This window comes from Chenopodium album, chromosome 1 (assembly GCF_948465745.1).
Source record: "Chenopodium album chromosome 1, dcCheAlbu1.1, whole genome shotgun sequence".
NCBI classification, from domain to species: domain Eukaryota; kingdom Viridiplantae; phylum Streptophyta; class Magnoliopsida; order Caryophyllales; family Amaranthaceae; genus Chenopodium; species Chenopodium album.
Window position 1 is genome coordinate 77,348,044 of NC_137834.1, and position 17,521 is coordinate 77,365,564.

At 34.2% G+C, this 17,521-nt stretch overlaps 1 protein-coding gene across 1 annotated transcript; it reads left to right on the forward strand.

The window, feature by feature from the left end:
* Positions 1-14,324: 14,324 nt before the first annotated feature.
* LOC145557952 (uncharacterized) lies at positions 14,325-17,155 on the forward strand. The gene is made up of 4 exons (XM_081619126.1): positions 14,325-14,481; positions 14,781-15,103; positions 15,246-15,306; positions 16,307-17,155. The coding sequence occupies exons 2-4, from the start codon at positions 14,916-14,918 to the stop codon at positions 16,628-16,630; spliced, it is 573 nt and encodes a 190-aa protein (XP_081475252.1). The 5' UTR covers positions 14,325-14,481; positions 14,781-14,915; the 3' UTR covers positions 16,631-17,155.
* The last annotated feature ends 366 nt before the right edge of the window (positions 17,156-17,521 follow it).

The following is a 17,521-nucleotide window of genomic DNA, read 5'->3' on the forward strand; positions in this document are numbered from 1 at the left end:
CACAACCCAAAAGTAATAATTGACCGGCAATAAAGATGATGAATGTGAATAAGATTTTCATTAGCTCAATGGAGGCTATATTTTTAATTTATTGCACAACATTTTACGTTATCAATCTGTCATAGGAAGATTAAAATAGTACTCCGTACTTAAAAATAATTTGCAATAATTATTCCCATAAACAATAATTGTAACTCTTTTCAAATTCCGTGCATTCATTTCCTATTATCAATTCAATTCTAATTAAATTCTAATTAAAACCAAGCTCAAGAATTGCTAGAGTTTGTAACTATTTTTTTTAGGAAACTGATAGTTCTTTTATAATTCAAACAATTTATATACTTGGCTTTCCTATTTCTCCTTCATCTTAATATCTCCTTCATCTTTAAAAAAAAAAAAAAGTTAGTACTGTTCAATGCATTATTTCACAGGGCGACTAACAAGAATTTGAAGTAATTTAATCACTACCACCTTGGCAACCAAGCTACTGTACGTTTAGATTGCATCAACAACATCCCTAACTAGACTTCGGGTTCTAAAGTGGGCTATCAAAGCCATTTCCTTTTCCTAGACTCTACTAGAACAACTTAGCAACAACATGAATAAGTACACAGTGTTTCTTCATACAAGAACACTACCACATACAACATATTATGCTCAATGTTTGGTTGTAATTGTTGCTTTTAAACCTTTTGTTTGTAACATTTTCAAGGTTATGGTTTAAGAATATTATGCGTTAGGTTAGATGCTTTAGTTGTTCCAATAAACCTTAAAACTATGGTCTAAATTCGTAAGGCTTTATTAAAAAAACACTTATTTTAAACACATAATGTAAAACAGTAATCGTCCACAACTAAAGTAATCGTTGTTCCACCCAAACACTGCCAAGTTTTAGCTACACTTGTGATAATACGTATACATGTGATAAATGGATATTGCCATTCCTAAACACAAGCTGAAAAAAACTAACTCGAAATGGCTAGCCATTCCGCGCGCAACGCGCGCGTTAGCTGCCCTAGTTTATTAAAAAAAAGACATTGTAACAAATCCAACAACAAATTATAAATCATATTTATGTATTAGTAACAAAAAATTAAGCCAAAGTAACTTATTAATAGTGCAAAACCTCAAATGTAGCATTTTTAAAAATGAAAAGAGTAAAGAATAACTGATCATGTACTCCGATTGCATTTGTAACAATAACATTAATTATAATAAGACACTAGTAAAAAAAAAAAAAAAAAAAAAAAAGCAAATGGGCAGCCCTAAATGAGAAGCGGTTATTGAATTCCGCTTCCAAAACAACAAAAAAAAATGAAACAAGCAAATAGGGAGCGATTTTGGGTGAACCGCTTGCAAAATTGGAATGGAAAGCGGTTTGAACATTGAACCGCTCCCCATTATTTAACAAAAAACCCTAAAAATACTATAATCCCATCACGCCATCTATTTCCATTTCTCTCCATTTCTCACTCTCCTCTCTCAAGCCTCCCTCTATTTTCTCTCTCCTCTCCTCTCTCAATCTCAAGCCTATCACTGGCCACAACAACACCGAGCAACAACTAAATTCTCCAACAAATTCGAGCAAAATCCCCTCATTTTTGAGCTAAAAAACAAACCAAAAACCCCAATTTATTCGAACCCAAAACACCCCCAGTAAAATCGAGCAAATATGAGCCAATTTGAGCGAATACTAGCAAAATCGAGCAAATACTAGCAGGTGGTGGTGCATCTGGGTGTTGGTGTTTGGTGGATGGATTTTTTTTTTTTTAATATTCGATCATGAAATTCTAGGTTTTAATTCGACAAATTTGTCAAAAAAAAACTTTTTAAATACACCATTTTGCGAAAAAAAAAAAAAACCTTTTAAAAGCTTTATCGTAAAAAAAAAAACCCGAAATTAATAATTTTTTGTTCATAGAAACCTAGTACCACTAATTCACTTGATTAATCTCTAATTACTCTCTAATGCTCACTTAAGTATTTAATAATTAAATTAATTTTTTTAAAAAAACCCACCACCCTCACCCACCAGCCAGCCACCGCCCTCCATTTCCCCTTCCATGGGCAGCAACTCCCTCCCCCAATCGAGCCTTCAATTTGAACCACTCACCGCGGGGCGACCTCCTCCTTTTTCCCCATTAACTCTGGCAGCTTGGAACACCAAACCCATTTCATTCTCTCTCTTTTTTCTTACCAAAATCTCTCTCTCATTTTCTCTCTCTAAAAATGGGTTTCCAAGAAAATGATTCATCGGACACCAAACCCTCCAACTTCCTCATCTATGGTCGAACTAGTTGGATTGACAATCTTTGCGATTACCAAGGCATTTCCTACACTTTTGGTCCAGGCCGTTTGGAGGTGGTTTTTGTGGCTGAGGTGGTGGGTAAGTAGGTTGTCGGGGTTTATGGAGGGTTGCAACGGGGGTAAGGGAAGGGAGTCGGCCGGCGATGGAGTTAGATCGCTGGGGAAGGGAGCTGCTGCGTGCTGCGAGGGGAGGGGGAAAGGGAGGGTGGTGGCTTGCTGGTGGTTTTTTTTTTAAAAACTTATAAATTAAGTTAATTATTAAATAGTTAAGTGAGAGTTAGAGAGTTATTAGACGAAATTAGATTTTAATTAAGTGAATTAGTGATACTAGGTTTCTATCAACAAAAAATTATTAATTTCGGGTTTTTTTTAACGATAAAGCTTTTTAGAGGTTTTTTTCGCAAAGTGGTGTTTGTAAAAGTTTTTTTTTGACAAATTTGCCTTTTAATTTAAAAAACAAACTAGTGATTTTTACGTCAAATTCGACCATGAAAACTCTAGATCGAATTTGACCTTTAAAATCCAAATTTCAAGCTAAATTCGGGGTTTTGGTGGATCTCAATGTATGTTCCTTTTTTTTTTTTGCGGTTTTTATTTTATATTATGGTTATGTGTGGTTGTATTGGTTTCAAGCGGATCTGGTTTGGGTGGGGGTCGTGGCAGGTGAAATGGTTTTGGGGCTGGTGGTGGTGCGACGGGATAAGGGGGCTGGTGGTGGTGATACGGGTTAAGATCTGGTTTTGGTGGGTGAATGTTGGTGTTTTGTGGATGAATTGCGCGTGGTTGGTGGCGCGCGTGGCTAGTGGATGGTGGTGGAACAAGAGCGACAACAATTTATATTATGAAAATCAGAAAATGTAATATTATAGCAATTGATTAATGAAAATATTTATGATTATATGTATGTTAAGTGTTCGTGTATCAATTTAATTGAAAAAAAAAACAAAAAAAAAATTAAATTGTTACCGGCATAATGGGAAGCGATTCAAACCGCTTTTCATTTAAAAGGGAAATGGGAAGCCCCCCAAGCCCAAGCGGTTCAAAACCGCTTCCCATTAGGAGGTTTAAACCAATTCCCAATTGCTTTTTTTACTAGGGAGATTTACGAAGATTACAACAAGGCATAATCTTTAACAGTACAAAATCCCACATATTGTGTGTAGAAGTTATAACAGATTAGAGTAATAAAATGAAGATCAACTTATAATATTATGATTAAGTTTGAATAGTCATGTTGAATATGGCAAGGTTTGACGTAGGTTATAATGAGATATAATCTACAACGACTATAAATTTCCACTGATTGTGTGTAATATATAAATTGAGGAGTGTTATGTAAACAACACACCCACAAAAGCATCGTACATGCCCTTGACTAGGGATGTCAACGGGGCGGGGCAAGACGGATATTGGCTTTTCCATTCCCTTTCTCATCTCCATCCCCGCGGCGGGTTCAAAACTCATCCCATCCCCGCTTGTCGGGTCCAATTCTAAAATCATCTTCCCTCGCCCACCCCCATTTGGCTATCCATCCCCACCTAAACCCCGCCCAAGACCCGCTGAATCCCCACCTTCGAAATACAACAACACTACATACTATAGATTACAACAAAAAAATAGTTATATTACACTTTTTAATTTTTTTTAATAATATAAGTATATTATAATGTAGGCAAACTTGTCAGAAAAAACCTTTTAAAAGCACCATTTTGAGAAAAAAAAAAACCTTTTAAAAGTTTTTTGGTTAGAAAAAAACCACCACGTTTATTTTTTTTTTTGCAAGAGGAAACCAATTTACTTAATTACCCTCTAATTTACTTAATCTTTAATTTTCTCCTATTTCTTCTAATTAAGCTCTAACCCACTAACTTACTAAATAATTATATTTAATTTAATATAAAACAAACCACTATCCCTAACCACCTCCTCCCCTTCCTCCTCCCTTGGTAGCAACCCCTCCCCCCATCAGACCCGCCACCCTAATTCCCCACCTCCGGCGACCTACCTCCATCGCCGTCCAACCCTCTTTTTCACTTTTATCCCCGTCGGCGACCATCACCTTTTTATTTTGAAAAATAAGCCCTAGACAATCAATTTGGGGGTTTTTAATTTTATGCTTCTTACTTGCAATTGATACTTGTTTTGGCTTTGATTATGTATATATGTGATGCTAGGGTGATTTAAAAGCAAATTGTATTTGATTTGGACTTGATATGAGCATGTTTGAGTAAACTAAAGCCAAAAATTTGAAGGGAGGTGTTGGTCGTCGACGGGGATAAGGGAGGGAGGGTCGGCCAGTGGTGGAGGTAGGTCGCTAGTGGTGGGGGGATCCGGACAGCGGGTTCAGTGGGGGCGGGGGTTGCTGCCAAGGGAGGGGGAAGGGGAAGGGGAAGTTTAGTTGCTTGGTGGTTGGGGTGGTGATTTATTTATATATATAAATTAAATCTAATTATTAAGTAATTTGGTGGATTAGAGGTTAGTTAGAAGAAATGAGAGGAAATTAGAGATTAATTAAGTAAATTAGAGGCTAATTAAGTAAATAGGTTTCCTCTTGCAAAAATAATGGATGTGGTGGTTTTTTTAAACCAAAAAGTTTTTAAAAAGGTTTTTTTTCGCAAAATGGTGCTTTTAAAAGGTTTTTTCTGACAAATTTACCTATAGTGTATTGTATTTACTACTTCCTCTGTTCTTTTTTACTTGACCCGCTTTGACTTTTACACTATTCACCATCCCTCCTTTGACCGTGTTTTGTGAATAATATGTAAGGAAAAAATATTCATGTTGGATCATTTTGAATTCGTCTAAATAAGTATTATCATAATATATAACTTTTATATTTTTTAATTATGCAGAATTAAAGTTATTGACCGTTAAAGTTTTGCATTGGCAAGCGTGATAAAAGAAACAGGTCAAGTAAAAAAGAACAGAGGAAGTACATTATTTTACATAATATTTTTTTTATTTTTTTGAAATAATATATATATATGTGTGTGTGTGTGTGTGTGAGGCGGGTATGAAGTGCGAAGGGGTGGGTACAACCTAAAAGTCACCCACACCTCATCCCCCATGGTGGGTATGTTTTTATCCCCATTACCTACCCCACCACCCGCTAAACAAGGACCCATCTCCGCCCCATTGGGACGGGAATGGGCCGAGTCTCCTACTGACATCTTTACCCATGACCCAGCCTTAAGTGTGCGCGCATGTGTGGTAACTAGAGACATATTAAAGAATTCTTATGATCATGGCTTAACTTTCTCATTAACTAGCAAAGGAATATATAATACGTAGTATTTAACCTACTCTTGATACCATGAAAAATTCTTATGATCACAGCTTAACTTTCTCATTAACTTGCAAAGGAATATATAGTTTACAAACTTCCTAACCCTAGAATTAACAATATTCTAGGAAGATAGAAATTGACTAAAATACAAGATAATATCTCCTAACAATTATCCCAAAAATATATTATACGATATTCCGATATTATCTCATTACATATCTGTAGATCTTTTTTTTTTTTTTTTTTTTTTTTTTTTTTTTTTTTTTTTTTAAGCTTCTCTACTCTACTAAAATCTATTATGCTAAAATATACTCTGTTGTATCCAAAAGCTTAATAGAATAGAACATTAGTCTCTTATTCAAAAGATACAAGGAAATGATAAGTAAGCATAAACCCCATCCAAAACTTTTACGCCTATGAATTTACTCTTTTATTTTTTATGGTAAACCAAAGTACCAGACAAACCTCTTTTCCAAACTCACATGTATTTTCAATTCCCCTAATTTTTGTGCAACCTAATAATTTTTATTTATTATGTCAAGTTAAGTTTGATTTATTGATAAGGAGTGTACCTTCCAACCTTGAGGTTGGGAGTTCGATCCCCACTAGATATACTTTAAAGGTGGAGATCCCTTACCCTCCTCCTTTACTTTCAAAGTGCCTGACCCGCAAATACCGGACCAAAAAAACCGTGAGGGTTGAGGTTCGGTCAGGGTCCTTCTCCTTACCGTAAAAATAAAAATAAAAAAATAAAAAAATCATTTTTATTATTTTTATGTATCCATTTTTCATCTTAAGGTTTTTTTTAGTAGCTATATGTTTATTTTTACTTTATTCTATTTACGATATATTTTAAGGAAAAAGGTATATGTAGCCCTTAGAGCTAGGGATGTCAATGGGGTGGGACAGGGCGGATGATGACCTTCCCATCCCCACCTAAAATTTTCATCCTCATCCCCGTGGCGGGTCCAAAATCAACCCTCATCCCCGCCCCAACGGGTATAATTTCAAAACCATCCCCGCCGCACCTAATCCCCACCCAAGACCCGTCAAATCCCCGCCTTTCATCAACACAATACTACATAATTAATATAAATTACAAAAAAATTGTTAATATTACACACTTCTTTATATATAATATTAGCGTATTACAAATCTACTACTAGTATTTTATTTTACTTATTTTTTTATAAAATTGTATAAAAGTGTATAATTTTGCTTTTAAAAGTATACAAATGTGGGTATTGGGTGACCGGGTGAGGATTAAATGGCTAAGAGGTGGGGTGGGTGGGGGATGGGGCGGGTATGTAGAGGGGTGGGGATGGGCTGAGTACAACCTAAAATCCATCTCCGCTCCATCACCCGTGGTGGGCATGGTTTTTATCCCCATCCCCGCCCCACCACCCGCCAAATTGAAACTCATCCTTGCCCTATTGGGGCGGGAATGGAGCAGGTCTCCTACTTAACCCGCCCCACTTATCCCTACTTAGAGCTGCATATAAAAAGCTAAAAATGGAAAGAGTGGGCAATAAATAAACATTTATAACACCGATTTACTCATGAATTGTCGATAAATTTCCAACTTAATACTAAAAAAGAAAGTATATTAAATGTATATATGCAACCCTAAGAGCTGCATATAGCATTACTCTATATTTTATAGTCATACTCTACCACAAATTATTTACACTTTACATTAAAATATGTTATTTTCATCAATTCTTAAACACATTGTTTCTACTATATCTCTTATTTTATTGATCACAATCTCATCTTCTTACTCACGCACTTTTTTTTAAGTACACAATAATTGTATCCATTAAAATAAATAAACTATATTATACGAAATAGTACAAAATAATGTAGCTATGCACTTCCTCCATCATTTTTAAGTTACAACATTTTAACTTTTATATTTTCTCAATGCATAGTTTTGTCCCTGAAAAATAAAAATATGCAATCAATAAATCAATCAATCACTATATACTAAGATACACCAGCAATAACATGTGTCAATTTCTAGGTGTCTTTAGTAATAATTTTGAATAAAAATAAATAATTAGTAAATTTTATTTAAAGAAGTTTTTTTTTTTTTTTTTTTGAAGAAACGCAAGGCTAGTATTAGATTAAAGCATTATCCATGAGTACATACGGAGCGATTTCGTGAGGGTAAAAGTTCTCCCGCACTTGTTCAACTCCGAACGGAACTAGCCTAGCAAGGTGATGGGCTACAAAATTGCCCTCCCTTTTAACATGAGACCAACTAACACAATCAAAAGAAACACATAAAGATAGAATTTCATCAAGGATGGAGGCTAAGTCCGACAAAAAGATAGCACCCTTCTCCAATTTGGTGGTGAGAAGCTGGCAGTCAGTCTCAAGTATAACATTGGTGAGGCCATAACGTCTCCTCAACCTAGCAGCCATAACAAGTGCCTTAGCCTCGGCAACTTCCACAGACCATAGAGCTCCGACTCTCCTCGTTGCAGCAAATAGGACGCGTCCCTCATGGTTTCGAGCCACGACACCCAGCCCAACCCACCCCTCTGTTGTCAAAGACGCATCAACATTGATCTCGATGCTGCCAATAGAAGGGGCTTGCCATGTCTTCGAGCTGCTGCAAGAGTTGGGAGCCAAACTTCGGTATATTTTCTCAGCATATTTGTCGTGTTCCTCAACCAGGCGAATAACTCTTGCAATGAGAATGTCATTTGGCGTTCTTTTGTCCTCAAACACTTTCCTATTGCGCACACCCCAAATACACCACGCAAGAAATGCTCCTTTTTGTAAAATTTTCGGGTCCAGACTTTTCCAACTCACAATTAGATCACACAGATTTTCTTCAGCTTGCCAATCAAGCATTGCAGCACATCCACACTCAATCCATAGATCACGGACTCTCCAGCAATCAAACAAGGCATGGCACACCGATTCATCTTCCACCAGATACCACGGGTAGCTGCTGTCTTCAATCAGGGGCCTGTATTTCAGCAGCTCCCTCACTGGCAGTGTACCAGTGCAGACCCTCCAAAAGAAGTGTCGAACCTTCGGTGAGACATTCATCTTCCATATATCAACAAAGGCTTGGTGGAAAGCATCAAGATTGCAACCTTTACCAATCATATACGCTGTCTTCACAGAATAAAGGCCGTCCTTGGAGAAGGCCCATGTAATTTTATCCTGCTGCCCCTGAAGATTCAAGGGAATCGACAAAATACACCTCAAATCCCTGTCATTAAAGGTGCCATCCATTAATTCAAAATTCCACTCCCCTCTTTCGAAATCAATAATGTCCTGCACCCTTGAAATACCCTCCACTTCTTCACTCAACACAAACCTGCCCTGTTCGTCTGCAAGCCATGGGTCATGCCACAAATCAATCGAAGCTCCATTCCCAACCCTCCAAATGATGCCTTCTTTCACTAAACTTTTAGACCCCCAAATGCTTTTCCACAAAAAGCTACTGTTTGGGCCGAGAGCTGCATCGAGAAAGGAGTCGTTAGGAAAGTATTTGGCCTTTAGCACTTTGCACAACAGAGAATCCGGGACTGAAATCAACCTCCATGCTTGTCGGCCTAGCAAAGCTTCATTGAAAACAGATAAGTCCTTAAAACCCATACCTCCTAAGCACTTTGGAGAGCACATACTCTCCCAATTCTTCCAGTGAATCCTCCGTTGCGATGTGGAGTGACCCCACCAAAATCTAGCCATAGCCGAATGAATGCTTTGGATAATGGATGCGGGAATTTTATACACCCCCATAAGGTATGTTGGGATGGCCTGGATCACCGATTTAAGGAGAATTTCTTTCCCGGCCCGAGAAAGAAGCTTCTCCTTCCAACCTTGAAGCTTTTTCCACATTCTATCAAGAAGGGCCCTAAACACTACCTTTTTCGATCTTCCGGCAATAGTAGGAACCCCAAGATATTTCTCGTGTCGGTCCACTTGTCTCATGTTAAGAATCCCCAAAATTTCATCCCTCTTAGAAACTGTCACTCCTCTACTAAAAGACACCTCCGACTTATCATAGTTAATTTTCTGCCCGGAAGCTGCTTCATATAAAAGAAGTTATTTAAAAGGAAGTTTGTTTTTGTCAACAAAATAAATTAGCAATAATATTTACCTTTTTATGTTGATATTCAATTACCTATGGAGAATAAGGAAACAAATAGTCTTTTATAAGAAGATGTAATTTTGGTGGAATATATTTTAAGAATGCAATTTTGATTATATGTAAATAAACATTTACAAAATTTTCGATATATATATATTTATTTTTTAGAAATCACTATACTGTATAAATTGAGAAATTTTATCAAAAATATACTTTGTAATTCATTACATAATCAACTAGACTTTTTTTTATTATTATTATTACACTCTTCTAAGTCAATTTTTTTTTTTAATAAAATAATTAGTCCAATATAATATGTTCTTCTCACAATTTTAGTAAACCGTAGAGTAATGTAATGAATCAATTCCTCTACATTCAATTGAGTTTTTATGGACGTACTACTCATATAGAGAGTTGGAATTTATTAAGGTGAGCATGATTTTTTTCTGCCTTAGGATAGTTTAGTCTTTGATAATTGTGCATTTTTTCATGCTAGACGAATTTGTAAATTGTAGCTCACTAGTTGCTAGGTCGGATATGATTAACTACCCCAAATATATTTGTATTGAACCATTTCCACAAACTTCATGTATATAAATAAAATGCTCATGCTACGGCCTGTTCATATTTACTGAACTGAGCTGAACTGAACTGAACTGAACTGATTGGAGCTGAATTGAACTGAACTGAACTAAGCTGAAATGAATATTTTATGAGAGAGGGAAATTAAGAGCTGAACTGAACTGAACTGATTGGAGCTGAACTAAACTGAACTGAACTGAAAATAAGTAAATATGAACAGGCCCTATATATATATATATATATATATATATATATATATATATATATATATATATATATATATATATATATATATATATATATTTCATTATTCTATCAAATACTTTAATTTCTAAATTTAAACAATTTTAAAATTTATTTTATAAGGTAATTTATCAAAAGAAATACATAATATTTAAAATAACCGTGCATAAATAAAAAGTAATTAAGACGAATCACAAGATTTCATACGGGTTTTTTTTTTTTTTTTTTTTTTTTTTTTTTTTTTTTTTTTTTTTTTTTTACGAGAGATTTCACATGACTTTAATTTACCAAACATATAAATGGAAAATTTGTCATGAAATCCTTTTAAAGTGACCTTTTTGTTCAGAAAAACCTTTTTAAAATTTTTTTGCTAAGGAAAATCTGTTTGATTTTTTTTTTTTTTGTTCAAGACAGCCTACACCCACTTTTCCGACCTTGACCACATGTTTTACTACATGTGTCACGCACATGACCCCTAATTTCATAATGACACCCCATTTTGCCTAATTTCACACCCTTTTCCCTCCAATTATACACTCTCTCTTCTACTCTCTCTCCTTCTCCTACTTTCTGCGAATACATCATCTCCTTCTCTGCTCCGTGGTCTCAAATTCTCACGCCATTGTTGGAGCGCAGCAAAATCGAAGCAGTAGAAGGCTTTCTCACCAATTTTCGACTACAGGTAAGTGATTAATTTGTCTAACTTTGAGTCTTTCAATTCTTGATTGAAAATTAGGGTTTTTTTTCCCCTATTAAAATTTTCTCAATTATGCAGCGAATATGGGTCGAGGAGAATGGTTGAATTCTTGATTGAAGATTAATGGCCTCGATGTATTCACAGAGAGTAGGAGAGAGAGAGTGTGTGTTTAATTGGAGGGAAAAAGGGTGTGAAATTTGGCAAAATGGGGTGTCATTAGGAAATTAGGGGTCATGTGCGTGGCACATGTAGTAAAACACGTGGTCAACGCCGGAGAATGGTCAGTCAACGTCGGAAAGTGGGTGTAGGTTGTCTTGAACAAAAAAAAATATTTATACAGGTTTTCCTTGGCAAATTTTTTTTTAAAAGGTTAATCTGAGCAAAAAGGTCACTTTAAAAGGTTTTTCCTGACAAAATTTTCCATATAAATTAATAAATGTCGATAAAAAGTAATTATTTAAAATATTGCAAATTTTCAAATATACTAATTTAAAAATTCTACGAGTACATGAATAAAAAGTTTACCTATTACTCTCTTCGTTTTTAAATAGTTGCTCAATTTTTCTTGGACACGTATGTCGATGCTAATTTTTTATCACTAATATCTTTAATTACCAATAAGTATAAATCATAAACATTAATCAAAGTAGGACAAAAAAATAGTGCAAAAAATAGAAATGGAGCAAGTATTTAAAAACAAATGGAGTTTTCATTTTATACACGAATGGACGACACATATAATACACGGGCTTCGGGCCAATAAGTATACACACAAGTACACAACCCTACGTAGTCTCGAGCTTCCCCTTTAAAAAAATCCGCACAACGTGAAATAAAATAATAATAAAAAAAATTAGCATCAGTCATTACTCTTTAAGTCTTTTTGGGATCACTTGTACAAAAATCAAGAAAACGTTGAAAAAAAATCTCCAATTAACAGGAAAAAAAAAAAAAAAAAACAAAGTAAAAGTGACTAACGGTTGGGTACCGCCTGTCATTCGGTGTGGAGGGGGCAGGCACCGCCAGCGTGATTCATTTTAAAATACATTCACACTCCCGCATAAAATATCTAACCTATTTTCTTTCATATTTCAGAAGGATATTGCTAACGAACGTCCCAGCGGGTTAGATAAGGATAAATTGTATTGGTTGAAATGGTATTAAGTTAGGAATTCATGACAAAATCACGCGTCTTTCGGTGTAATTAATGTTAATTTTATTCTAACATTTGCACTTTAATTCTTTTATCTAACGCCCCGGGGGCGCTCATTAGCTTTTGCCATTTCAGAAAAATTAATGATACGCATATTACGTATTTTATACCTATGCCAAGAGTATTTGCGAGAGGTTTCGGCCTAATAAGACATTTTTTCATACCAATCCGAAAAACGAAAAAAATATTACGTATTTCACTATTTAGTATAATAATTTAAAATGTAAATTTCTTTTTTGGAAAAAAAAATATAGAAATTCAGTTCAGTTCAGTTTATCTCTAATAAGTCCAGTTCAGTTCTATTCAGTTTGGCTCATTTCAGTCAATCGGAATAAGCCTCTTAGTCATAGATTTATCATTTACGATACTAATTAATGAGTAATTTTTGTAGCTAAATGCATCTCTAAGCAAAAATTCTTTATATGTTGTTGTAGTCATCATAAGGTTATTTCAATAGTGTTATGTGACTTGTTTTATACGGAGTAGGGTTTATATATTCAGTCTTATATAGGAATTACCCAATTGAAATTGCAAGAATTATTCTGTTAGTGTTTATAGGGGTTACATTTTTTTCTTTTATAAGCGGACACATGATATTTTTAGTTGCATACAAAATATCTAGATCTCTAAGGTACTATTCACCTTGTGTTTGAAAGTTATTCATGTCTTACTTTTAATAAAAGATGGAGGAAAATTTATTATTTAAAAAATGCATATGCAAAGGTTAGCACACAAACTTAAATAGATTCATCAAAATTGATTTAAAAAATCAACATAAATGATATAGTATGCAATTTATTGGAGACCTAGTGTTGCATATAAAAGTTAAATTTAAATTATTAGATAAAATAAGATACGGTCCTAGTATTGATACAACAACCGACAAAATAATTGGCACTGCATTAATTTAGAAAATCTACTTATCCGGTTCTTTTAACGTTTACCTCATTTCTCCATTTATATAACCGTTGTTTAAATATATCGCATAATCTATAATTTTAAAGTGTACGAGATCATAACTTTATTCACTCATTCATTTTGATCATACCTCTCTTATATCCTTTAATTATACGAGGTATAACTTTATACACACATTTATTTTGATCCCACCCTTCTCAAACTTTCATCAATTTCTCATTTTTTTCCCCAACCAAAAATTAAAAAGATACACATACGGATTAGTAACATTGCCCTAAGAGCACTCTCATTCATGGGCAAAAAAATGCCCATGAGGAGAATTTAATGGTAAAAATGCTAAAAATGTTATCCCACTCATGAGCAAAAAAAAATATGTCCATGAGGAGATTATCAAATGCCCATAGGAATGACAAAAATAAATTGCTACAGTACCTATGGGCCCATGAGTGTTTGTGAGAGAAAATATAGGAGAGATGGTGGTGTGTTTTTTTTTTTTTTTTTTTTTTTTTTTTTTTTTTTTGTTTAGCCCATGAGTGTGGGAAGAGTTCTTAAATAAAAATGCCCATAAGAAAAAATGAAAAAGAGGAGTGAGAAAGTGAGTAGAGAGAAAGTGGCATTTTTATTTTTTTGCCCATGAGTAAGAGTGGTCTAACAAAGCTAACAAAAAGGAACGAAAAGAATACCAAATTCATACGCATAAAAAAAAATCTCAAACTTTATAATACAATACATGGATTATACGAATACCCTCCGTAATCAAGGATAAAAAGGAAATAAAAAATTTAAAAAAAAAGCACAACTCCCAAAGAGTTGCAGGTGGTAATTGCAGCTCCACCCCCTTTTTTTTCTCTCTCTTTCGCTTTCCTCTCTTTTATTGATTCCCATAGGCTAATTAATTTTAAATTTATTATTATAAAATATAATTTCCATAATTTTCTCTCTCCTAAATTATTTTTCCATTTTTATTTAATTTCCCCATCTCTATATAACTCATCTACCCCCCACTTTATCTCCCTTCTTTCTTTCTCGCCTACTCCTTTTTGGCCTCATTTTCATGTCTTCTCTTCTCTCTATTTTTGCTCCCAACTACCTTCTTCTTTCCCTCTAATTTCCATCTCCAGGTATTTTTCTCTTTTTTTTTTTTTTTTTTCTTTAATTCATGCTTTATTCGATTTATTTCATGAATTTCAAACATGATTAATTGCTTTCCAAACCTAATTTATGATTTTGATTTCCTATTTCATGAATTTGAGCTGAAATTATTTTAATGCTTAGGTGAAATCCTTCAAAATTAGGGTTTATCATTGAATTTAACGAAAATAATTGAGATTTATGCTTTAAAAAAGCTTTGACTTTCCTGAATTAGAGATCTGCATGTTACGAAATTAACAAACGCAACGTTTCGATGATTTTTTTGCAGGCGTTACAATTTTTGATAATTTTAGTGTTTCGCAAATCGTGTAAATACAGCGTAAATACATAGAATTAATCAAGAGATTAGAAAATAGAGGTAAAGAGAAAATTGGAAGATCTATTGATATTGATCTGAAGAAGGATGAATTATTGTGGGATCCAGCAAAACGGCGTCGCATCTCGTGAAGAGATGATGAGTTTTGTGTCGATTTCTGGTGGTCGGAATACTGATCGGAAAGACTCCGTCGTTTGCCCTAAACCTCGCCGTGTCGGCGCCCTTAATTCCACCGTCAACGACCCTTCTAGACCTCCTCTTCGTTGGCACTTTGGGTAATTTTATTTATTTTCTATTTTCTTCCCTTTTTTTATTCTATTTTATTTTTGGTCTGATTTAATTTAAATTAATTTAATTTAAATTAATTTAATTTATATTGTTTGTTTATTAATCTGATTTTTTGGGATTTTATTGCAGGCATTCAGAGCTCACTGATTCCAGGGCCGGGTCAGAGCTGTTAGACATAATTCTTAGTAAGGTATATATATCTACAATATATTTTCTTTTTTTTTTTTTTAATTTAGTACTGTAATTAATTGATTTAATTTGGTTACAGTAGTCAATTTAATTCAGTGATAAACGATTAATTGAAAAGCTTTCGTTTTTGTATGTTCCTTTGTGTAACGTGGTATATTTTACAATATCATAAATTAATATTAAATTATACGGAGTAAGATATTAGTTTGATTTGATATTTTATGAAATTACTCGTAATATAAAATGAACTTAAATTTACAAGATATTAGCTTGATTTTTTTTTTTATTTTTTATTTGATACTATTTGTTTCAATATGTTTTGATTCCTTGTTTTGGGTGTTTTTTAGAAATTAGTGGGTTTTGATTAAACGATTTATCTTGAATTTAGAATTGCTTCAAACACTTTCCTTGATTATTCACTTATTCTCCATGAATTAAATGGAAATTAATGATATATATATGAAAAAAAATGTTGCGGTATTTTGTTTCCTTGAATTGGGCACTTAAATTGGGATAAAGTTCATGATTGAATGATGTGTAATGTGTGGTTGATATATGGTGGGTAGAGAAAATCCCATAATTAATTTTAAAAAAGGGGGAAAAGAGATCTGATCTGAGCTTGTGTTGTAAATCAAATTTTTAATGAACCAAAGGGCAAACTGTCTATGGCCAACCAACTTGTCTTTGTCAGTGTAAATTATAAATTAAAGTTATTAATTTCAAATTTTAAATTTAAATTAGTGTAATAAGACAAAGATGATAGTACCTTTCTTGATATGTGATTACGCAACTTATGAAAATGCTTTCTTTCTTTCTTTATTCGTTTTGTGTCCAAATTTGCGACTAATTTAATGTGATTTGTCTTTGACTGATTAAACTAAACTAGGAAGTGATTCATTTTAACAGTAAATTGACCTGTAGTGTAAAATTACTTGTGGAATATAATGAATATTTTAGGCTTATTCTGGATGGGATCTAAATGGGATGAATTGTTTGGACAGGGTGCTCATGGTGCCGAGAGGCCAAGCACACCGGCAGCATCGTCGCCCCCGTTTTTCTGTGGTTCACCACCAAGTAGAGTCTCTAACCCATTAATTCAGGACGCTCGATTCAGGGAGGAAAAACAGTTGATTCCTCCATTTTCACCAGTTCCATCATCGCCGATACAGGCTACTGCATCAGGGTCTGCATCCTCACCAAACTCTTCCACAAGGAAAGGGGGATGTGTGAGGGCGAATTTTGGTAACAACCCGGCAGTTAGAGTTGAGGGGTTCGATTGCCTCGACAGGGACCGCAGGAACTGCAGTATCCCTGCCTTGGCTTAGGAACGAACCCCATCGACATCCAAACTCAAACCAAGTACATATAGTGATCATCAAAACAGAAAAGCCTGAAAGGCAAATATAACATTTTAGCGAGGGATAAAAAAAAAATTAAAAACTACAATAGCAGCAGCATGAGAAGAATTTTGGTAAATTTCTCAGAGCAAAAGAAAGAGATATGGAAGAGTTGTTTATTTTGCAGTGTAAATATGCAGTTGAGGGTTCCTTTTTTTGTAAGTACAACCAAAAAAAAAAATCCCATGTAATTAGTTTTGACTAAAATAAAAAGTGTGGGAATTTAGAGTCTAGTTTTTTTTTTTCTTAGTTGTTGGAGTCTAATGTGAATACGAGGGAGGGGAAATTATTTCTGGTACTTGTTTTTTGTATAAAATGCGGCTGAATTTCTGTGGGAAGAAGAAGTTGTATAAAAAAAAGCTGCATTTGGTTATTGAAAGTCGTTTGGTTTGTAGAAGTGATAGGTCAATGTATATACGAAGATGAAGCCCATTTTCAGGGTTTTTTTTTTTTTTTGAAGTGTTTTTGTGGTCCATTTTTTTATTGATTGTACTTAGATTTTTGAAATATGGACGACGTGGGTTTCTGCCTAACCACATGTGTTTTGCTAAAAGACTGTTTTATCGTACAATTGTCACGAGGAGATACCATAGTTTTAGAAAAAATCTCTTGCAAATATTTTAACGTGTAAAAATTAACTTGCCTTGTTATTTATTAGCAAATCCGAATTTGATGTATTATGGACTTATGGTTGATGGGTTTAAGTGGTAGATAAACTTACAAATTAGTCTTAAGATGGGGCTAATTATGTGGATTTTCTTTAATTCTATAGAGCGTCGTGTTTCCTCTAGGTTAGATAACCCTCTAGTTTACGATAAT